A 23,910-nucleotide genomic window follows, 5' to 3' on the forward strand; every position below is an offset into this window, starting at 1 on the left:
AGACAGCATGGTCATTATTCATTACACAGTTACTGTTGACTACAGACAGCATGGTCATTATTCATTACAGAGTTACTGTTGACTACAGCATGGTCATTATTCATTACAGAGTTACTGTTGACTACAGACAGCATGGTCATTATTCATTACAGAGTTACTGTTGACTACAGCATGGTCATTATTCATTACAGAGTTACTGTTGACTACAGACAGCATGGTCATTATTCATTACAGAGTTACTGTTGACTACAGCATGGTCATTATTCATTATAGAGTTACTGTTGACTACAGCATGGTCATTATTCATTACAGAGTTACTGTTGACTACAGCATGGTCATTATTCATTACAGAGTTACTGTTGACTACAACATGGTCATTATTCATTACAGAGTTACTGTTGACTACAACATGGTCATTATTCATTACAGAGTTACTGTTGACTACAGACAGCATGGTCATTATTCATTACAGAGTTACTGTTGACTACAGCATGTTCGTTAGAATGGTCATGTGACTTCAGAGGTTAAACCTATTGGAGAAAGATTCTCCTAATGTGAGTCTTTGCACATTTCCAGTCATGGATTTAAAAGCATTGGATTAAGTGTAATCGTTGGCCAGAGGCAATTTCCACCATTGCTATATCCCATGATAACAAGCGCGGAAGTGCACCGTTTGGAAGAAAGGGTAGAGAATCGGTGCACAGCAAGTTACGGATGATCTAGAATGTTCCTCCACCATGACTATGAGGAACTATAGTAGCGCAGGCCTCAAAACTGCAGAAGGAGAAACGCGTTTTGAACAATAGTTTTCTTCAGACATGCCTTTGACAGTTGTGCATGACTACACAACAAGAGCGTATAGATGTAAATCACTTGTGTAAGAAGCAGGTTTAGCCAGACACCATGCGGTAGGTGATGCAAACACCCATACCTGTAGAGTTCCAACTACAGTGGGGCAAGTCCCACCGTAACAATTCATATCACTGTGGGCACCCACAATAATTCATATATAATTCAAACCGTGCTTACCTGTCCCCCTGACCCTCCATTGCGGTGACGTCTGCTCCACCTCCAGCTCCTGTCTGAACACTGTGTACAGCCCACTGCAGGACGTCCAGATGAAGGCTGCCTCCCCTCCCTCGCTGCCCCTTTTCAGGAGCCCCGTCCTGGGCAGCAGCTCCTCAGCATGCCCCCTGCTACCTCTCCGGCTCTGGAGCTTCTTTCTGGTAATAGGAGGAAGGAAGGAAGGAAGGAAGGCGCAATTAAGCCGAAACGTATGGCAATGTGTGGTCTACTGAGACATGTGGTTTGAATAAGAAAAATAGAATTAAAACAATGGTTCAACTGCAACTTATATTCAAGTGGGTGCAGGTCTTTAGTTAATCTATGCCATTTAGCAAACAATTTGATCTAAAGTGGCATTTTACGTTCATTTGTTGATTTAATTTGTTAATTTTTGATGTGATCAACTGTTGGCTGGATCCCACATACCCATTAAATGTATTCACGCAAGAGGATAAGAGATCTCTCCTTTCACCTGATAGTGGAGTCTGGTCTGTTGCCCATCCCGTCCCCCAGGTCCCCCTCTGCCATGTCATCTTCACTGGGGCCGCCCTCGGACTGGGAAGTCTCTGGTCCTGCGGCTGGTTCTCTGTTGCCTCCCTGCATCCTGATGACATCACACAGACATTAGAGAGAGAGACAGAGAGAGAGAGAGAGAGACACAGACAGACGGACGGACGGACGGACGGACGGACGGACAGACAGACAGACAGACAGACAGACAGACAGACAGACAGCAAGCTGTCCGTCACCAGGATCTGTGACCTTTGCAGATCTAGGTACAGTGCAGCCAGTCCGGGTCTCCACAGCAACACACACTGTAATGTGTGTGGGTACTCTGTGATATGTCATGAGCACTGTAGGCTTCAATGTAAATAAGAGTTTGTTCTTAACTGACTTGCCTAGTTAAATAAAGGTTAAATAAAAAACTTTTTTTTTAAAGTCAAGCAGATGCCAGTTGAAGTATATTTGTGTTGAATACATTACATAAACTATGACTATGACCCTCCTACACCAAACTTGTGATCCAGGCAGGTAACGTTTTCCCCTCATGGAGGTGACACAGCAACAAATACAATAGGCAAGTAGTATCTAACTCTTCACTTTGTCTAAGGCTACTCTAAGCTTTCGTCGAAATAGTGTTTTAGAGTAGACCTACGGGAACTTCGAAATAGCAGTTATTCCGCTGACGTTGAACACACCTGTTTTCCATCGGAACAGGTGAGGCAGCCTACCTGAAAGTTGGAGGAAACTAGAAGCGGTCTGTTCCCGTTCACAAATCGGACAAAATGATCGCAAGAACTTGAAATAGGCCTACCTCCTTACACCCCGAAGACTGTAATCAAGGTGATACGGGTTTGTTCGTATCGATTTCAACCGAAACAACTGTCCGACCAACGTGGCACCAACATCAGCGTGAACGTGCACCTCAACGATAAAAACGGTGCAGTTGTACTTTACAACGCGCGCAGCGCTCTACACCAGGTTGCCAGGAAGTCAAAATGTTGAGATACTAAGTCGAAATTTCTAGAAATTATTTAAACATTTCGATATAGTAGATACCTATAGGATATGTTTCTTAATTTGCAGTAGCGGTGCGTAGGTAAAATCACTGGAGTCCCCCCCCCCAACAAAAAAAGCCATATGACAACCTATGTGTTGTGATAATTGTGTTATTTGCTCTACAACCTGTTCGTTCATATGCCTTGCGACAGTGATATACAGGCTTAAAGGCAGAGACAATATGAAGTCTCAGTGGCAGAATACATTTAACCACACATTTGTTTTATCACAAAAGCGAATAGCAACATCTGCCCAGTGAAGTCCACAAAGCATATTGCATGTACAGTAACAGTACCATGCAAGTTAATGTTTCCGAAATTTTCGGACCACTAAACAACTATAGAATCACCACAGAGAGTTACAGCAAGTCGCAAAGAAAACAGGAGCTGCCTCCACTATTCCAGCACCATTTCAACATAATGTAATCACCACTGCTTAGTCTAATACAGTGACAACTAAAAGATACCAAAAACAGTTTAGTCCAATCAACATAAGCTAAATATGACCGGCTGTCCATGGTTCTGATTTCTCTGTGCGTGTGCGCGCGTGTGTGTGTGCGTGCGTACCTGCGTGTGCTTTGGTGCAAGTTGACCTATCCTACTTGTTGAGAAACGCCAATGTCATCCTCCTCTCTTTTGTGTTGACGAAACGGTCTATCACTCGGTCATACAGTGCACTCTTTTTGTTGTGCCAGGCCACCGGGCTAACATTTTTGCTCGCTAGCCTAACTTTCATTCATTGACAAGGTTACTGCAGCTAGTTAACATTTGCCTACTACATCTAGCTACATATTTAACGTCCATCCTCTCAGGCCAGGGGCACAACGATGTATGTATGAATTAATTAATGGTTGGATCAGAATCACTGTTATAAATATTGGCCAGTACAGAGAATTAAGTAAAACCACCAGCGGTGGGAAAAGTACCCAAATGTCATACTTGAGTAAAAGTAAAGATACTTTAGTAAAATACTACTTGAGTAAAAGCCAAAAAAAATATTTGGTTTTAAATATACTTAAGTATATCAAAAGTAAAAGTATAAATAGTTTCAAATTCCTTATATTAAGCAAATATTTTTAATTTACAGATAGCCAGAGGCACACTCCAACACTCAGACATAATTTAGCCCATCAGATCAGAGGCAATAAGGATCCCCATGAATGTTACCTTGATTAGTGTTTGAATTGGACCGTTTTCCTGTCCTGCTAATCATTAAAAACGTAACGAGTACTTTTGCGTGTCCATGAAAATGTCTGGAGTAAAATGTGCATACGTTTATTTAGGAATGTAGGTATAAGTACAATTAGTCAAAAATATGAATAGTAATGTATAGATACCACAAAGAAACAACGTAAATAGTATTTTAAAGTATTTTTACATAAGTACTTTACACCACTGAAAACCACAAATCCAAATCCCTATCTCAATCCATGGCTAGTTTAGCCACAGGAAGACAACAACACAACACGATGCAAGAATTCAAGTTTTTCTGTCAATGAGGTATTGCTCTCGATGGGATTTGATAGTAGATAACCCAAATCCAAACTGGCTTCCATTGACACGTTTTTTTGTTGTTGGTGCGCCAGGAACAATCACAGTCGAGCTCGCTCAGTTTAGATCAACGACGATTGGCTATTATTTGATACTTTTTTTATGAAGGCAGGTCATATGTTCACTGGCTTCCCTTGCATTCAATGCTACATGGCGGCAACAATGTCATACTCTTTATTACCAGACAGTATCAGATAGATGTGCTACGTATACGGAGACAGAGGGGCGCTGTTTCGCTCGCTGGGATGCTTTTCTCCAGTTAGATAAATTCAGCCTCTTGCGAATTGAAGGAAATTTATGAAACACAGAGAGATGAAAGATACATTATTTTCCTTTTTTCTTGGTCCATTTCTTTGGAAGCCTAGCTTCCTTTGGCATCTATGAATACACACCACTGTCAATGTGCAACATTGGGCTAACCTAATCAGGTAAAACTCCGGACTCAAGTTAAGTTGTAGGGTATGCCATAGTAATACATCAACTGTAAAACGGTCTTATATGGTGTTATGACATTTTAGCATTGGGCACCAATTTGGGTTTAGAAAAGTGGGGGGACATAACCTGGCGGAGGGGTCCTGGGGGACCTCAGACATAATTTTATGGGGCATCTAAAGCTCATTTCCTGATTTTTTTTTACACAATCCGATATGACATCTCTAGTTAGAACAAAAATTTAAGCAAAAATGGCGACAGTCATCAAGCTAGGTAAGAGATTATTATTAAGCATGTTTAAGTGATTAATGATAACTGGATCAAAGGTAATTCAAAAATAAATATTGTCTTCCACCTTTAACCAATAGCCTGACCAATGAACAACTCTTCATAAAGACTTTTGATTGTCTTTATTAAGATCCTCTATTAATTCAATTCAATTCAAGGGCTTTATTGGCATGGGAAACATGTGTTAACATTGCCAAAGCAATTATCAAATTCCAGCCAGATCAACCAGCCAGGCAGATCAACCAGCCAGCCAGATCAACCAGCCAGCCAGATCAACCAGCCAACCATCCAGCCAGATCAACCATCCAGCCAGATCAACCAGCCAGCCAGATCAACCAGCCAGCCAGATCAACCAGCCAGCCAGATCAACCATCCAGCCAGATCAACCATCCAGCCAGATCAACCAGCCAACCATCCAGCCAGATCAACCATCCAGCCAGATCAACCAGCCAACCATCCAGCCAGATCAACCATCCAGCCAGATCAACCAGCCAACCATCCAGCCAGATCAACCATCCAGCCAGATCAACCATCCAGCCAGATCAACCATCCAGCCAGATCAACCAGCCAGCCAGATCAACCATCCAGCCAGGTCGACCATCCAGTCAGATCAGCCAGCCAACCAGATCAACCAGCCAGACAGATCAACCATCCAGCCAGATCAACCAGCCAGCCAGATCAACCATCTAGCCAGATCGACAAGCCAGCCAGATCGACCATCCAGCCAGATCAACCACCCAACCAGATCAACCATCCAGCCAGATCAACAAGCCAGCCAGATCAACCAGCCAACCAGATCAACCAGCCAACTAGATCAACCAGCCAGACAGATCAACTATCCAGCCAGATCAACCATCCAACCAGATCAATCAGCCAGACAGATCAATCATCCAGCCAGATTAACAAGCCAGCCAGATCAACCAGCCAACCAGATCAACCAGCCAGACAGATCAACCATCCAGCCAGATCAACAAGCCAGCCAGATCAACCATCCAGCCAGATCAACAAGCCAGCCAGATCAACCAGCCAGACAGATCAACCATCCAGCCAGATCAACCAGCCAACCTGAGCCGCCTGCATGCCGACCCCCACCAGCCTAGTTAATAACTCAACTCTATCCCGACTGTCACGACTTTCACCGAAGTCGTTTCCCCTCCTTGTTCGGGCGGTATTTGGCGGTCGGCGTCACCGGTCTTCTAGCCATCGTCGATCCACTTTTCATTTTACATTTGTTTTTATCTTGTTTTCCTACACACCTGGTTTCCATTTCCCTCATTAAGTGTTGTGTATTTAACCCTCTGTTCCCACCATGTCCCTGTGTGGAATGGTTTGTTTGTAAGTACTTGTGCACTACGTTACTTGTGTGCGTCGGGTTTTATACCCATGTAGGTTATTTTTTTATCGCCGTTGGTTTTGAAAGTATTGATTACTCATTTGTGTCTGCCAGCAAATCGTGTGACCCCCAAGTGAGTTGCGCCCCTTTCATTTCAGGATGGGTAACTGAATAGTCCGAAAAATGTATCATGCAGCCAACACTGCGCCATTAGGCAGAACCTGTTGTGATTTAAAGGAAATACAGGAAGGCCTTTTATACACTGTGGTTTGGTAACACCATCTGCTCTGTCCTTCTGCCCCTGAACAAGGCAGTTAACCCACTGTTCCCCTGAACAAGGCAGTTAACCCACTGTTCCCCTGAACAAGGCAGTTAACCCACTGTTCCCCTGAACAAGGCAGTTAACCCACTGTTCCCCTGAACAAGGCAGTTAACCCACTGTTCCCCTGAACAAGGCAGTTAACCCACTGTTCCCCTGAACAAGGCAGTTAACCCACTGTTCCTAGGCCGTCAGTGTAAATACGAATTTGTTCTTAACCGACTTGCCTAGTTAAATAAAGGTAAAAGAAGACCTCTCACCATAAAACATTTATTGATATTTGTTTAAAATGACTGTTATTCACTGCTTATCTTGCTGTAGTTCTGTAGGTATCTTAAAGAAACTGGTTATGCCATATTAGGGTTCTCTCATGTGATGCCCATAAATGGAAGACTTGGATAACATTATTTCTGTACTCAGAGGAAACATTACATTTGAAAAAAATACTTTATTTCACTTTCTGTTTTACACTTCCGTTGAGTTAAGATGGAGGCCACAATTTTTTTGTAATCTTTTCTTCAAGATTCAGTGGAAGCTAGAGAGGGGTGAATGTTAACCTTTCACTGCCAAGCAACTCTTGGCATGGTCATTTACAAAAAGACAAGGATGAAGAAAAGTCTCATTGAAAAGCCAGGCATGTATATTAAGCCCACTGTGCACATCTCCAAGTTCTCAACAGTTCTAAAGCCAAACAAAATATATTACAAGAGAAGTGCTCTAAAACACACAAATAAATAAACACTAACAAACACACAAAGTCTGCAATAAAGCCAGCCACAACATCTGTCATGTGTGTTTTGTTAATACATGTTTCAAATAAATCAGTGTGTCAGGTCCAATTCCATTTCAATATAAAGTCACTTGTTCAGATATGGAATCAGACAGGAATTGGGATGGAATTTGACCCCCCCGAACTCACTGAGGAAAAACACTAATGAATAATACCAGAAATTCATTGATATGAAAACTACGGTCATTACCATAAGATACAATAACAGATACAGGGACAGTCAGACATATAACAACAACGAACGCAAACTTCTTCTGTTCTGTCCTGTAAGTGATCACAGTTTTTAAGTAAGGCAGGAGGGCGGGACAATGTTAGAAGTCCTCTTATTGGAACGCCAGCTCTGTCAATCACAAAGTCGGGAGGTGACTGTATCAGAAGTCTCTGTACTGTGATTGGAGTGTCAGCTCTGTCAATCAGAAATCACTGTCGTATTCCTCTATGACTACATCCTCCTCCTCCAGAAGGGCTGAGGTGGTAGTGGGCTGAGGCTGGGAGGCAGGGAGGTCTCCACCTGGTCCCCCGGCCCCTGGGCCCTGGCTGCCTGGTAGAAGAGGCTCCAGGGAGGGATCCCCCTGGTCTCCTGTCTCCCCGGAGAGGGTGCCGGAGGTTTGGTCGACGGATGAAGACACGAGCCCCCCCCCTCCTCTTCCTCACTGTCCATCTCCAGCAGCCCTGGGTCTTTGTCTGTCAGAGTCTCCAGTTTCAACCTGAACAGATGCAGAGAGAGGAATACACTTTTTAAAAAGAGGGCAGTGGCATAGAAAATATGGAAGAAAACATCCCACTATGGCGCAAATATAGTAAAAGATCACTTATAGGTGATGTACCTGCCAGGCAACTTCCTGCGGGAAAGACAACCCACATCCTGAATGAAGGCTATCTGAGCTGTATGGGAGAGACCAAGGAGGTGGGGTGGGGGGGTGCGGGCAGAAAGAGAGGGACAGGGAGACGTGGAAGGAGAGAGGGAGTCAGACGTCTTAATACTGGGCTGTAACAAAAACCTGCACACAAAAACCTGCACACACACACAACACACAATAGCTCTCCACAACCGTAGGTGGAGAACCCCTCTACTGTTCTAACACAATACTCAAATTAGTTTAGCAAGCTAGACTAGCATAACATGCTACAGGTGGGTTATCTTAGTAGCATGCAAGCTAATCAAACCTGCCTGGTGGCTCGTTTCCTTAAAAGCAACCTTGATTAACACCATCAAATGGAAACTGAATTAAGAACAATGATATTCAGCGAGAACTATTGTACATGTTACTGACATTGACAGTAGGGGTGTGCCAACCTGGCCGTACTTTTACATTGACAGTAGGGGTGTGCCAACCTGGCCGTACTCATACATTGACAGTTGAAAGTAGGATGATACTCGTGATAGGAAAGTGTTTAAATATGCCTAAATAGATTTGTCAAAATACCCGTCTGCACGTTTATAGATCAAATAGCCTGCAGATTATGATCAGCGTGGAGGGGTGCATGTCTGTGTTTTCAATTTGCAGCGGCAGTTTGCTGTTACTAAATCATAATGCTCATTGGCAGTTCATATTTTGTCCCTAATTATCGCCCCCATTAGGATATCAAACGTCCTCACCGTTTGATTTATCATAGTACCAGGCTAACACGAGGCAGCGTCGATATAAATGATCAGACCTTAAACATGCGAGAAGTGATCGGGTGAAAGCGAGTTGACCATGCCTAAAATTAACACCAGCCACCTGGCAAATGTGGGTTGATTTTGGCATTGCCACATTGGTTGGCGGGTGGTCAGGGCTCCACGGTGTGAGCATTTCACTAGCATTTGTGAATTGAAATAGTCAAGTATGATCACATTCACAGTAAAAAATAAATGCTGCAGTAGCTGTTTTGTTTCATAGCTGGAAAATGTTTATTGCCCAAAAGAACTACGAATCCTTTATCCTATCCGACCTCCCGCTGCAACACTGCCTGGCAGGGGGCTGTGCGCACGTGAACAGGGGCTGTGCGCACGTGAACAGAAGCGCTGCTTACAGGCATACAAATGGGTCTAATTTACTTGAAACGAAAGTCTACTGAAGTGAGACGTTTTCCTTGTGTTTCTTAGCCATTTACCTTGTGTTGTTCACAAGCTGTGTTGTTTTTCACTGTTTTGAGTTTTAACTGCTAGGAAGAGTCCTTCTGTAGCTCAGTTGGTAGAGCATGGCGCTTGTAACGCCAGGGTAGTGGGTTCGATCTCCGGGACCACCCATACGTAGAATGTATGCACACATGACTGTAAGTCGCTTTGGATAAAAGCGTCTGCTAAATGGCATATATTATTATTATTATTATATTAGAAGACAACGCTGCTTACTTGTCAGACTCAAATCTCACAGGCACAAACACGTCTGAGTCGCGTTACCAAGGTAACCCTCAACCCTTTAAAGGGCAGGGGAACATTTTTGTCCCATCTTTGATATTTCGGTTGAGACTAAAGTCACCAAAAAAAATAATGAAACAATAGACCACATTACTTCTTACTATATTGAACGAAAAATATTAAAAATATAAATCAGAAATGTTCCATACACACAAAAAGCTTATTTCTCTCAGATTTTGTGCACAAATTTGTTTACATCCCTGTTTAGTGAGCATTTTTCCTTTGCTGCTGGACCAAAAGGTTCATTTTAGGCCCTGAAGTGGACCGAGAAATAAAGCGTCGATCTAACCAATCAGAGCAGCAGGATCAACATACAGCCCCGCCCTTCTCTTTAGACATGCAAACTAGCCATTCACAACATGTACCACCTCACACTTGATTTAACTGCCACCTGAAAATATATATATTTTTTATCACAGATGATTACAACAACAAAAAAATACTCAGATTATAATCGTGTCAAGAAAATTGCCCATATCCAATTCAATAGTGGTTATGTTGGACTACTCAAGACACCCCTAGTCGTCAGACACTAGTAGCAATAGCAACACAGGTTCAAGAGAAACATGGCTTTCAGATGCAAATCAACCACCTGCACTCTGCATTACTCATAAGTATAGTCAAAACAACGGACCCTGTCCTTCATTTGCATGTGTTTAACCTCGTAAGGAGGACAGAGCTCTTCTGTCTGCTGGTGTGGGCAGGAAAGAATAACAAGGACATTCTGTTTAGAACATCCAGACGTCCTGAGACACCAGACCCCATCTCAGGGACAGAGATCCTGTCCATCTCCACTTAGTTAGGTATAGCGGCTTTAAAAATGTATCTTTGTTGTCCCTTACTTTTGTAATAATCTCCAAGGCTCTCTAAAATGTTAGAAATTGTGTACATCTAGGGCATGGGTTGGAAACAGGTGGCCCACAGGTCCAAAACGGCCCGCAAGTGATATTTTATGCCCCTAAAAGTGCCGGGAATGAGTTTAATTTAGGAAATCCGGTCCCAAGTTTTCCTACAAATCATTTTTCAATTTTTTTTTATATGTTATCGTGTCTCAATGTAATCAAGGTATGAAATTATTGTTATTTTCAAATACAAATCTCTTTTGGGGTTTAGTTGGTCAATTTGCGTTGTACAAATTATTTTAATTATCTTGCAGCCCCTGACCATCTGCTCCAACAGAAAAAGGACAGGCCGTGGCTGAACCTAGTTGCCTACCCGCTGTAGGGAAATTCAGATGGCTGACTGAGGACCTTTTTTAACTGAAGAATGGGTTTGTTTTCTATCATTGTGTTTTGCCCTGTGTACTGATGTGAATATTGATGTGTTTAGATGTGAATCAAAAAAATAAAGGGAACACTAAAATAACACATCCTAGATCTGAATGAATTAAATATTATTATTAATATTCTTATTAAATACTTTTTTCTTTACATAGTTGAATGTGCTGACAACAAAATCACACAAAAATGATCAATGGAAATCAAATTTATCAACCCATGGAGGTCTGGATCTGGAGTCACACAAAATTAAAGTGGAAAACCACACTACAGGCTGATCCAACTTTGATGTAATGTCCTTAAAACAAGTCAAAATGAGGCTCAGTAGTGTGTGTGGCCTCCACGTGCCTGTATGACCTCCCTACAACGCCTGGACATGCTCCTGATGAGGTGGCGGATGGTCTCCTGAGGGATCTCCTCCGAGACCTGGACTAAAGCATCTGCCAACTCCTGGACAGTCTGTGGTGCAATGTGGCGTTGGTGGATGGAGCAAGACTTGATGTCCCAGATGTGCTCAATTGGATTCAGGTCTGGGGAACGGGTGGGTCAGTCCATAGCATCAATGCCTTCCTCTTGCAGGAACTGCGAACACACTCCAGCCACATGAGGTCCAGCATTGTCTTGCATTAGGAGGAACCCAGGGCCAACCGCACCAGCATATGGTCTCACAAGGGGTCTGACGATCTCATCTCGGTATCTAATGGCAGTCAGGCTACCTATGGCGAGCACATGGAGGGCTGTGCGGCCCCCCAAAGAAATTTCACCCCACACCATGACTGACCCACCGCCAAACCGGTTATGCTGGAGGATGTTACAGGCAGCAGAACGTTCTCCACGGCGTCACCAGACTCTGTCACGTGCTCAGTGTGAACCTGCTTTCATCTGTGAAGAGCTCAGGGCGCCAGTGGCGAATTTGCCACTCTTGTTGTTCTCTGGCAAATGCCAAACGTCCTGCACTGTGTTGGGCTGTAAGCACTACCCCCACCTGTGGACGTCGGGCCCTCATACCACCCTCATGGAGTCTATTTCTGACCGTTTGAGCAGACACATGCACATTTGCGGCCTGCTGGAGGTTTTTGCAGGGCTCTGGCAGTGCTCCTCCTTGCACAAAGGAGGAGGTAGCGGTCCTTCTGCTGAGTTGTTGCCCTCCTACGACCTCCTCCACGTCTCCTGATGTACTGGCCTGTCTCCTGGTAGCGCCTCCATGCTCTGGACACTACGCTGACAGACACAGCAAACCTTCTTGCCACAGCTCGCATTGATGTGTCATCCTGGATGAGCTGCACTTCCTGAGCCACTTGTGTGGGTTGTAGACTCCGTCTCATGCTACCACTAGAGTGAAAGCACCGCCAGCATTCAAGTGACCAAAACATCAGCCAGGAAGCATAGGAACTGAGAAGTGGTCTGTGGTCCCCACCTGCAGAACCACTCCTTTATTGGGGGTGTCTTGCTAATTGCCTATAATATCCACCTGTTGTCTATTCCGTTTGCACAACAGCATGTGAAATGTATTGTCAATCAGTGTTGTTTCCTAAGTGGACAGTTTGATTTCACAGAAGTGTGATTGACTTGGAGTAACATTGTGTTGTTTAAGTGTTCCCTTTATTTTTTTGAGCAGTGTAGATGTGTGTATTGATGTGAATATTGATGTGTACTGATGTGTGTATTGATGTGTGTATTGATTAGTGTATTGATGTGTATTGATGTGAATATTGATTAGTGTATTGATGTGAGTATTGATGTGAATATAGATGTGAATATAGATGTGTGTATTGATGTGTATTGATGTGTATTGATGTGTGTATTGATGTGAATATAGATGTTAATATTTTATAAATGTATGTATTCAGGGCTCATGTGGAAACTATTAAATAAAAGGTTTAACAAAGAGGAGGATGTTTCTGTTACGACCGTTTCTGTTACGGCCGTTTCTGTTATGGTAATCTTTTCTATAATTGTAAGTTTGTAGGGCAATGCAGGGTCACGTGTGTGTGTGTGTCTAACCTGGATTCCTCAATGGGTTGCTGAGCTGGGCGAGGTAAGGAAGTAGCTCTGTCTGGAGACTAACAGGCGTCAGGCAGAAACTGATGAAGAGGGACTGGGCGGCCTGGCAGTTCTCACGGTACTGAAATCACACACACACACGAAAGTCTCCTCATGTTACTGGTATCAACCCCAATGTGTGTGGGAGTGTTTCCATCATAACCCTCTGACCTTTCACCTTATCTTGACCAGTTGAGCTTGGGCCTGAATATGTTTGTGTGAGTGACTGTGTAAGCACGCGCGCGCGTGTGTGTGTGTGTGTGCGTGTGTGTGTGTGTGTGTGTGTGTGTGTGTGTGTGTGTGTGTGTGTGTGTGTGTGTGTGTGTGTGTGTGTGTGTGTGTGTGTGTGTGTGTGTGTGTGTGTGTGTGTGTGTGTGTGTGTGTGTGTGTGTGTGTGTGTGTACATAAGTGTTTGTGTGCGTGTGTTTGTGTGTGCGTGTGTGTGTGTGCTTGTGCGTGCGTATACATAAGTGTTTGTGTGCGCTTGTGCGTGTTAAAGTTACCTTCTTGTTGACCAATAGCCAGTTGGGTTTGTGCAGGGGTCTGAAGCCTCCAGCCACGTGACCAGAGTTGGAGTGTAGAAGACCTCTGGTGGCGACAGAAGAGCCGTACTCCCCCATGGTGCTACGGGACTACACACACAATGACACTGCCTGCTAGCCAGGAAACATTTTGCAACAGTAACTCAATAAGCTTGTGATATGATACCAGTGGGGCATCATATGAAAAACTTGACTAGACTACAGTGTCCCAAATCCAAGTACTCAATGTAAGATTTAAATATTTCATAGTCTCATGGTCCTGACATTTTGACATCCGAGTGCTCCATGTTGTCATGTACATTTGGACAATGGTGTTTTTTCTATTCTAGAAATACTAGAAATATAAAGATGAGTGTAATGTTGATGAGACCGGTGTTAATGTTCTATACTGCCTGCTACATGTAGTCATTCATTAGTCAATGTGCATTATGCATGGTTCTGGTAAAACATTGTTTTTTTAAATAAAAAGGCCATTTTCAGAGACTTGACAGCCAGATCAGTGATTAATTGCAACAAAAAAAGCTGGTTAAACTATTTTGATCAAATAATGACATTATTAGTGGGTCTTATGATTGTGGAAGGCTTATATTTAGCCTAGATATAATATCACAAGCCCTGAATTCACTAGATTATTGCCAACTGTTTGAAATGCAGTTTCTTTTACCTTTAATATTGTACAACAAAGCGAATTTAGAGAAAATGTTATGAAACAAAAAATGTAGATATATATCGTGAAATCGGCCATGTTTGATTTTTAGGCCAATAATGCCCAGTCCGAGTGCTACTCACGCTCCACTCGGCAGTGAGGAAGTCAGCATCAGACAGGTACTCCGAGGCCCGGGCCACATCCTCCACATCAGAGAAGAACTCCAGGTAATTCTGCTGCAGATACAGGCTGAAGAACTCTCCTGACATGTGGGAGCGTTCTACTACAGCCTGATAGGGGAGAGGGAGGTGGGGGTTACATGATGACACGTTAGGTTTGTCTATGTGTTGGTCTGTGTTGTACCTCTGGGTCCACCAGTAACCTGTCTCTGTGGTGCTCTGAGAGATGTGCAGGCAGACTGGGTCCCTGGGAACCTTCTGAACCCTCAGGGCTCTCCCCTGTCAAATCATAAAAAACACCAGCCAATTAAAATCCATCCACTTCAACAGAGCCCCTCCTCCCACCAATGTAACGTTGTGGAACATTACTGCTATAATTGTGACGAGCAGAGCTGTTCCGATTCCTTATTCTACACGTCAGAGACGCACGTTCCTTCTCTATAATACATCTCTATCTGAATGTCTCCCAGTGTTGTATCCCTGCTGAATCTAAACGCTAAGAGAAGGCTTCCTTCCTGGACAGGTAAAAGCTATTTCCCTGATGGGCTTTCACCATGTACTGCCCATTTCCCCCTGACGCCACTCACTCTTGCAGTAGAGGATCTTGCCGAGTGCTCTGAAGAGAAAGAGGGAGGAGTCTTTCCCCCCTATTGCCAGCTCCTTGTCCCGCCCCTCTGAGTCTTTGGCCTTCCTCTTCCCACGCGTTGCCTTGACAACGGCTCTCCCCGACGAGGTCGCTGTGGCCTTTCCCCTTTCCACCGCCGAGAACCCCTTCTTCATAGACTGGTCTGGAACATTATAAGCTTTTACAGGTGGTTCAATGACTTTAATATATGAATCATTTCAGCAGTTCATCAGTAGACTACTGGTCTGTAACCTTTCAGTCAGCAGTTCTTCATCAGTAGACTACTGGTCGGTCATAGTCTATTACCTTTCAGTCACAAATTCAGTCTGGGTCCTGGCTAAAGAGGCCGGTTTCTCTGACAGATTACACCTAGTCCTATACTTTAAAAAAAGACTCTTTAAAATGGAGAATTTCCATTGAATATGTGTCTTAGCCCAGGACCAGGGCATATATGTCTAGGAAAGCAAAAACCCAAAAGCTCTAGGTGTGTCACAATGCTAAACGGTTCGGAAGCCATTGATTTTAGACCAGCGGAATTAGGAGCAGCAGGTGACTGACCACTGAACCGTTGTGTGGCATTTATGGGTGTGTGGCGCCCTCACCCGTGAGACAGGAGAACTGCAGGCTGTTGATGGCACTGCGGATGTCCCCGGAGGATCCTGAACACAGCAGTTCCAAAGCAGCCTTGTCAGGAACAGACATCTTTCCTCCACTCTGTGGACACACACACACATCCAGAAAAGAACAGCACATACACACTCATGTACATTATTATTATTATTTATTACATTTAACTAAGTTAAGAATAAATTCTTATTTACAATAACGACCTACTGGGGAACAGTGGGTTAACTGCCTTGTTCAGGGGCAGAACGACAGATTTTTACCTTGTCAGCTCAGGGATTCAATCCAGCAACCTTTTGGTTACTGGCACAACACTCTAACCACTAGGCTACATACACTCCCATGCATACAAAGACCTGTTGTTTCACCTTTACTGCCTGTACAGACACAATCCGGCTCAGAACCTTCATCATACTGGTGGGAGCCACAGGGTTAAAACTGGGAACAGAAGAAGAGGGCCACTGGGTTAGAGAAAGATAACCTGTCAATCTACCTGATGTTGCTCATGTTCACTTCCTCCTGTACATGTTTAGGGAACAGTGGGCGGTGTGTTGGGTTAGTGGACAGAGTTTACTATAAAGTACCTTATGTTGCAAACCCCCAGCTCTTCCTGTATGTGTTTAGGGAACAGTGGGCAGTGTGTTGGGTTAGTGGACAGAGTTTACTATAAAGTACCTTATGTTGCAAACCCCCAGCTCTTCCTGTATGTGTTTAGGGAACAGTGGGCAGTGTGTTGGGTTAGTGGACAGAGTTTACTATAAAGTACCTTATGTTGCAAACCCCCAGCTCTTCCTGTATGTGTTTAGGGAACAGTGGGCAGTGTGTTGGGTTAGTGGACAGAGTTTACTATAAAGTACCTTATGTTGCAAACCCCCAGCTCTTCCTGTATGTGTTTAGGGAACAGTGGGCGGTGTGTTGGGTTAGTGGACAGAGTTTACTATAAAGTACCTTATGTTGCAAACCCCCAGCTCTTCCTGTATGTGTTTAGGGAACAGTGGGCGGTGTGTTGGGTTAGTGTACAGAGTTTACTATAAAGTACCTTATGTTGCAAACCCCCATCTCTTCCTGTATGTGTTTAGGAAACAGTGGGCGGTGTGTTGGGTTAGTGTACAGAGTTGACTATAAAGTACCTTATGTTGCAAACCCCCAGCTCTTCCTGTATGTGTTTAGGGAACAGTGGGCGGTGTGTTGGGTTAGTGGACAGAGTTTACTATAAAGTACCTTATGTTGCAAACCCCCATCTCTTCCTGTATGTGTTTAGGGAACAGCAGTCTGGAGCTGCTGTCTCCACTCAGACTGTCAGACACGATGAACAGCAGGGGGCGCTGGCACGTCTTCACAAAGCGCCTGACAGAGGAGGAACATGTACACACACACACACACACACACACACACACACACACACACACATTAATACAGAACAAAACCTCAGTATTAATATCTTCTGCAGTCACAGCGAGTCGCTCAAAACACAGTGAGCTCACCTCAGAATATCATGCAGGGACCCAGGCTGCCTGTAGAACTGGTTAGGAAAGTCCTGAGAGCGTGTGAGAGAAACAAACGGAGAAATTAACACCAGATACACAAATTATTTACTCAAAGTCAAGAAAGAAACGTCAAAAATACGTAAAGCTTTTCTTACTACTGTAAATGTTTAAGTGCCGTGTTGTCATGGCAACGATACTGTCCGTAAGTACTAAGTAGGTAGTGTACTGTACCTCCACCAGTATGAGCGTCCTGTCTGAGTCCGAGGCCCCTCCCTCTCCGCTCATCTGCAGGCGGTTGTACTTGTTGGCCCTGAGAAGGAACTCCTGGAACAGGCCTGTTTGAGAGCTGCCATAGAAACCATTGAACCTCGAGTCTGGGGAGGAACAAAGAAAACGGAAAAGTTAATGTGATTATGTGTTGGATGTACGCTGACAATCCAACTGTTATTTGTCCAATGACGTTTATTGCGTCTAGGTCTTGAACATACAGTACAATAAAACGAATGATCAACTAAAAAACAAAAACCGGGAAAACACAAAATAGAGGTAGAAGTCTGTTTGGTCCAGACAGACCTCGGGCCTGTTTAGGAGGGTGCAACGTTACAAAAATGTACTAAACAGATAGGATAGTTTGTTATGTAGAATAAGGAATCATGTCAGCCCCACACAATCAATTTCTATCTGCAACATTCTGAAAGTTTTACACCACTGAATACACACCAGGTTTTTCTCACCTGGGTCAAAGATCTGTCTGTAAGTGTCAGGGTCTGAGCGGTCTGCGCTGGGTCGGTACTCTGAGAGGCTGGATGGGTTGCTCCACTCCTGCACCCTGTAACCCAGTTCCTGGGCCAGAACCTGCACTGTAGCTGACTTCCCACACCCCGACGGACCGGTCAGCAGCAGAACAGCGCCACCCTGTGGACACGAGGGCACAGTTTGAGTACTGGGGCGTCAGGGTAGCCTAGTGGTTAGAGCATTGGACTAGTAACCGAAAGGTTGTAAGTTCAAATCCCCGAGCTGACAAGGTACAAAATCTGTCGTTCTGCCCTTGAACAGGCAGTTAACCCACTGTTCATAGGCCGTCATTGAAAATAAGAATTTGTTCTTAACTGACTTGCCTAGTAAAATAAAGGTAAAAATAAATAAAAAATGTAATACTGAGAGCTTTCAGAAAACTTGTGTTTAGATTAGATATCATAGAAATGGGAAATGTTTGGGGCGGTGCAATGAAATGTGCTCGTGCACAATATATATATATATATCATATTTTTCATGGGGTGCTGTTGGTATAAATGAGCAGTAATGTTTGAGCTTTGATTTGGTGTATTATTCTCAATTGAAAACACAACAATTCAGAATTTGAAGTGATAAAAGTGTCTCTAAAACTGTGATGAATGCATAGTGACATAAACAGTGATCTATAGCCATCTTTTGAGCTTTAAAAAGATCAGAGCCAAACCTTTGCAGTCTTGGGGTCCACGTGAACTCTCATCCAATCCTCCACCTCTTCAATCTTCTTTTTGTGGACGGCCAGTTCAGCCTACACAAGGCCAAACAGAGATAAGTGTGTGATGAATAAACCACTTCACTCCAGTGGGGTCTGGTGGTCTAGTCTTTCCCCCATGATGGTTACCTGAGAGTGGGGTTTGTGTGTGTCCACCCAGGGCTCATCCTGGTCGCCCTGTGCAGGCTCTGTGGAGGTAAAGGTCTGGAGCTTGGAGGCGTTGGGGTCTGCCCTCCTCTTACGGAGGCGTTTGCCACTGTTGAGGTCGGTGCTGGACGGCTGGGCCTTGCCAACCCAGGTACCTCCAGAGAGGGCTACGCCTCCAATGCCTGAGGAGAGGGAGAGGTTGGCATTGCCGAGGTGTTCACCGAATGATGGCTCCACCCAACGATCCAGCTGGGGGGAGAGAGATGTTAGTGAAGTGACAGTGACTCCTTAACGTGCTAGCGATCTACTTTGACTCGCACACCATGAACTCACTTTATTTGAAGCTACTTTTCCTCTCAGATAAAGTTTTGACATCATAAGATGTGGTACTTCACATTGACAAAAGGCGCCAGCTGGTCAATGCAAGGCTGAGGAAGATGGAATAGAAAACAATCATTAACTTATAGCATAACGAATGCAGAAAACAGACTAGCTTAGCTAGCTAACGTAGCCACCTAGCGCTAATTCTACTAACGTTTGCTAGCGATTGAGTTTGCTACTGAGTAATAGCCATTTACGTGGCATAACTAAGTAGGAATAAGGTCGATTATGTCACCAGAGCTGCAATAGTAGCGAACACATCCAACGTTTCGTCTAGCTAACTCTAGTTGGCAAACAAGTTAACAAAGTAACGTTAAGCTAAAGTTGCTAGTTATAGTTAGCTACCGACGCAGACTTCACTTCTCACGTAACAAACCAAGCTAGATAAACGAAACAAAGTACGCATACCATTCTTGGCCATCCTCTGAAGTAATTCCAAACTTTGAAAGGCACATGTATTATAACTTAAGTCTGTAACAGAAAGGCAAATGCATAACAAACGTCGAATCAAAACACCACACAGCAAGGAGCGTTTTCCCTTTAAAATCGAGGTCCTTCTTGACAACTCGGCGCGCAATACTGACGTCACATCACGCACACGGGGGGGTCGCGTGTTCTCCAAATACACGATTCACGAAGCTTTGTTGTAATTTTACTCATAAGTGACTTTGATTGAGTGGGTTACTGATTGATACAAGTGGTCTGGTTTTGTTAACAAAAGTAACAAACAAAATAGGAGAACTTTCCGAGGTCTACGGTACCTTTGTAATTGGTCACGTGTAGAGGACGCAAGGCAAGAACAAAAAAAAAACAGCGATGAAAATCATGAAGCGACCAAATATTCTACTGACAGGTAATGTTAAACAAGTCTCCATCCAACGAGTTAACTATCTATTTAACTACCACCGTCTACCCGCCTCTATAACGATATTTAATCTAAGTGTATAGACCGTTCAGGGCGATTATGTGCTTGTGGCTAGCCAATGATGCACCACAAATAAGCTCGAAAGATGCTGCGTGGTCGAAATCCCTGGCGTTAGCTCGCTACTAGTAGGTGTTGTACCTAACAACCCCCTTCGTAACTTTAGCATCATTCACTTGAAAATGGTTTGCATAGATACCACATGTAGAAATAGAAAAGTATGATGTTTGGGACGTGGTTGCAGATGTACAACGGCGAAGTAGGCTAAATTTGAGGTAGCTACCCACCTAGTTAGCACGTTGTTTATGATGATTATGCCGTCCTCTGACAGGCACCCCTGGCGTAGGGAAGACCACCCTGGGGAAAGAGCTTGCCCAGAGGACAGGACTAACCTATGTCAATGTAGGCGACCTGGCACAAGAAGGTAAGAAGACACACTATAGGGGTCTATTCATTAGTCTGATCCCGCTGCAAAACGTTGTGCAATGGAAACCGTTAACTCCAAACGTTTTGCAGTGAAAACGAGTTTCTATTAGTCAGTTAGGACCGTTCTTTGCATTTGGATCATAAAGGATTTCTTTTGCGTGAGAAAAAAAGTTTTCCAAACGTATTCTGACTAATGAATAGACCACAGATGACCAAGTGCATAAGGGTATACTAGCTACGGTCTCTTCAGAAAGTATTCACACACCTCGTCTGTTTCCACATTTTGTTGTTACAGACTGAATTTAAAATGGATGAAATTGAGAGAAAAACATTGTCACTGGACACAACACCACATAATGTCAGTGGAATTATGTTATTTGACATTTTTACTAATTGATGAAAAGGCTACATTTCTTGAGTCAATATTTTTTTAATTCAGGCTGTAACACAAATGTGTAATATATGTCAAGAGTTATGGATACTTTCTGAAGCCACTCTGTATCTACCATAACACTACCCCATCATGTGACTCATTGTGTTGTCACATGACAGGAGTATAAAATAGGCATATCTAGTTAGAAGTTTTGGAGAGCATGCTGATGATGTTGTTTTGTCTCTGTCTCTTCTAGGGCAGCTGTTTGATGGATTTGATGAAGAGTACCAGTGCCCAGTGTTAGATGAGGACCGGGTGAGTCTTATCTCATCTAAAACAGTTTATTCACATCTCATGACAAAGCCTGTGTATTTTTAGCTGCTGCAGTTACCACGCCACAGGACTTGTTTTTTTGTTTCCCCTCACGTTTTTTTTTAAGGCTGACTGCTTTACTACCTTGTTCCAGGTGGTGGATGAGCTGGAGGATAAGATGGGCGACGGAGGGGTGATAGTGGACTACCACGGCTGTGACTTCTTCCCAGAGCGTTGGTTCCAGATTGTTTTCGTGCTCCGCACGGACAACACCAACCTCTACAGTCGGCTGGAGGGCAGGTGGGGTTTCCTCTTGCCAAATTGGGGAAAAAAAAGGTTTTAACAGTGTATTTGCTAGACGTCGCGAACACGGACTACATTATCACTACCGTGCTGTTTTCCAGGCTACAGGCACTATGACCCTGTGTGTGCCTCCTTACTTTTTTTCCCTTCTTCTTTCATACTGTTGTGCCAACCTAAATCTTTTTACGCTGGCTCAGCGGTTTTATTTGCTCATTTTGCTTTCAACATGGTTCCAGCTACTATGGTTGGTGCATTAACAGGCCAGTGGATCACAACCCAGTATGGCTTGGGCTCAATAGTCTAAAAAGGGTCTCTTTCTCTCCTCCTACTGGCTGACATGCTCCTCCCTTTCCTTCTCCTTCATGGGGGGGGGGGGGACTGTACAGAACACTTCCCTCTTCCCTGGTAAGACCCTATAGGGGATTCAGAAAGCTCTAACACATGTGTATTTTTCTCTCTCTTTCTCTCTCTCTCCACAGGGGCTACACAGGGAAGAAATTGCAGGACAATGTCCAGTGTGAGATCTTCCAGACCATCTACGAGGAGGCCATGGAGGCCTACAAGGAGGAGATTGTCCACCAGTTGCCCAGCAACGAGCCTGAGGACCTGGAGCGCAACCTGGAGCAGGTAGTCCAGTGGATCGAGCAGTGGGTGAAGGACAACAACTAGCATGGACACAAACCCTAGAAACCAAAACAGTGGATAGAGCAGTGGGTGAAGGACAACAACGAGCATGGACACAAACCCTAGAAACCAAAACAGTGCATGGCTGGAATCTTCTTCATACTAGAAAAAAACATACCAATGGACTCTTTATGTTTGTTGGAGAAAAAAAAATCTATATGCCTTTAACTTATAGCAATCACACACATACTAGGATCGTACTGAGGCTTTAAGTCCTGGTTTTGGTTCGAGCACAACATGTATCACCTGATTCTGAAATGATCAAACAATCATTGAGTTGTTGAAATGGGTGTGATAGTCTTGGACTGGAACAAAAATAGGCCCCAGGTCTGAAAACGAAATTCATCTAGCATAGTTGACAACATTGATGACATAAAATTGGTGAACGATACACTCTCTATTGTTTACAGTCTAAGACATGGACAAGTGTGGTTACCTCACTGAGTAGAGGCCTAGTGTAATGATAATAAATATCTACGTCTCAAATGGTAGCCTGTTCGCTATATAGTGCAGTAATTTTGATCAGGGCCTAGGACACTGGTCGACGGTAGTGCACTATATGTGGTAGCTGGTGTCAGTTGAGATGCACCCGTTGGCTGTGTTTATTCCCTGCTTGGATTGTATGGTTAACCACACCTTCATTTAGGATGAAAGCTAGGGCAGTAAGCATGTTTGGATACTGACTTGTGTTGCAAGAGCTGTTTATGGACAAGCTAGATGTCATGAAAACACCATGTCATCACAAGATTTGGGCAGTATTCAAGACCAAATGCATGCGTCACTATATCTCTACTCTCCTAAGGGAAATGTTTTGTCATTTTAGAGTCTTAAGGATGGGCAAAATTGAATGTGTATTAGTTAGTTAGATGCATGCTGCATTTTCTTGTGGCATAGATTGATTTAAAACCGATTACAATTTATTTCGCATTTATTCCATTGCAATGGTTTATCTACATAACAAAAAAACATGCCTTTTGGTTAAATGTGTTTTTGTTTTACATTTTTTTTTATTTTATTGTATTATCTTTTAAATTCATAATTTCTTGTGGACATTGGTAGCCATAAACCTAGTCATGTCATTCAGATTTCAACAAGACAGGCCATAATGCAGGAATTGTGTTTTTGCCAGAAGTTAGTTTTTTTATTTTGTTTTTCATTTTAGGTTTCATATTTCCATTTTATTTAAGAAAAGATGCATGAAACATTTAATTTTGTCCTCATACCGCTAGTATTTCCATGAAATACTCACAGGTTTTATCAGTAGACAGTGGTCGTTTTTGTATGGCTAAAGCTTTATACTGTACAAGGAAGGAATGATGGTGGAACAGCATAATAAAGAATACAAATGCATTTACAATGAACTGGTGATTTTATTGGATCTTTGTCTAAAGGCCAGGGGTGTCTAAAGGCCAGGGGTGTCTAAAGGCCAGGGGTGTCTAAAGGCCAGGGTGTCTAAAGGCCAGGGGTGTTTAACTCGTTTTGCCCTGGAAGCTGCAGTCTGTCTCGGACGAGGTCCGGATTGGTTATATTTCCTCCCCATCAAAACGTTTTGGTTCCCTGACTGTTGAGCTTTCATTTCTGTGATTTATTAGCGAGCTGATGAATGTTGGTCCATTTATAATTTCTACCCAGGGATAATCTCAATTGCATACTCCTCACCACCTCTTCTCGACTCCTCATCCATTGGAGAAGGT

The 23,910-nt window shown here is 43.6% G+C and overlaps 3 protein-coding genes across 6 annotated transcripts in view; 1 reads left to right on the forward strand and 2 right to left on the reverse strand.

The window, feature by feature from the left end:
• Nucleotides 1-3,281, reverse strand: part of ccdc125 (coiled-coil domain containing 125) — a 62,434-nt gene extending 59,153 nt beyond the window's left edge. Inside the window, exons 1-3 of one of the 2 annotated variants that reach the window (XM_046348771.1) lie at nucleotides 3,192-3,281; nucleotides 1,538-1,669; nucleotides 1,030-1,223 (exon numbers count right to left, since the gene is read on the reverse strand). In XM_046348771.1, the coding sequence (XP_046204727.1) occupies nucleotides 1,030-1,223; nucleotides 1,538-1,668 (325 nt within the window). In that variant the 5' untranslated portion in view covers nucleotide 1,669; nucleotides 3,192-3,281. Of the gene's footprint in view, nucleotides 1-1,029; nucleotides 1,224-1,537; nucleotides 1,670-2,380; nucleotides 2,539-3,191 lie in introns of those variants that run through there. The other variant, XM_046348769.1, reaches the window with a different exon arrangement.
• A 3,694-nt stretch (nucleotides 3,282-6,975) lies between these two features.
• rad17 (RAD17 checkpoint clamp loader component) lies at nucleotides 6,976-19,775 on the reverse strand. Of its 3 annotated transcripts, XM_046351447.1 has the most exons (18): nucleotides 19,605-19,775; nucleotides 19,149-19,243; nucleotides 18,798-19,064; nucleotides 18,624-18,704; nucleotides 17,899-18,079; nucleotides 17,396-17,538; nucleotides 17,162-17,214; nucleotides 16,899-17,024; nucleotides 16,046-16,115; nucleotides 15,656-15,767; nucleotides 15,016-15,216; nucleotides 14,613-14,707; nucleotides 14,393-14,539; nucleotides 13,565-13,693; nucleotides 13,023-13,143; nucleotides 8,165-8,222; nucleotides 7,965-8,044; nucleotides 6,976-7,914 (listed from the first exon to the last, which is right to left on the reverse strand). In XM_046351447.1, the coding sequence occupies exons 2-18, from the start codon at nucleotides 19,191-19,193 to the stop codon at nucleotides 7,751-7,753; spliced, it is 2,073 nt and encodes a 690-aa protein (XP_046207403.1). In that variant the 5' UTR covers nucleotides 19,194-19,243; nucleotides 19,605-19,775; the 3' UTR covers nucleotides 6,976-7,750. The 3 variants fall into 3 exon arrangements, with proteins under 3 accessions (XP_046207403.1, XP_046207401.1, XP_046207402.1); XM_046351445.1 differs by having other exon boundaries at nucleotides 6,976-8,044; nucleotides 15,016-15,231; nucleotides 19,605-19,774; XM_046351446.1 differs by having other exon boundaries at nucleotides 6,976-8,044; nucleotides 19,605-19,772.
• ak6 (adenylate kinase 6) lies at nucleotides 19,770-23,566 on the forward strand. The gene is made up of 5 exons (XM_046351451.1): nucleotides 19,770-20,049; nucleotides 20,450-20,542; nucleotides 21,174-21,232; nucleotides 21,384-21,529; nucleotides 22,012-23,566. Exons 1-5 carry the CDS (start codon nucleotides 20,013-20,015, stop codon nucleotides 22,199-22,201), a joined length of 525 nt encoding a protein of 174 aa, XP_046207407.1. The 5' UTR covers nucleotides 19,770-20,012; the 3' UTR covers nucleotides 22,202-23,566.
• The last annotated feature ends 344 nt before the right edge of the window (nucleotides 23,567-23,910 follow it).

The sequence above is a fragment of the Oncorhynchus gorbuscha genome, linkage group LG05 (assembly GCF_021184085.1).
Source record: "Oncorhynchus gorbuscha isolate QuinsamMale2020 ecotype Even-year linkage group LG05, OgorEven_v1.0, whole genome shotgun sequence".
Classification (NCBI taxonomy): domain Eukaryota; kingdom Metazoa; phylum Chordata; class Actinopteri; order Salmoniformes; family Salmonidae; genus Oncorhynchus; species Oncorhynchus gorbuscha.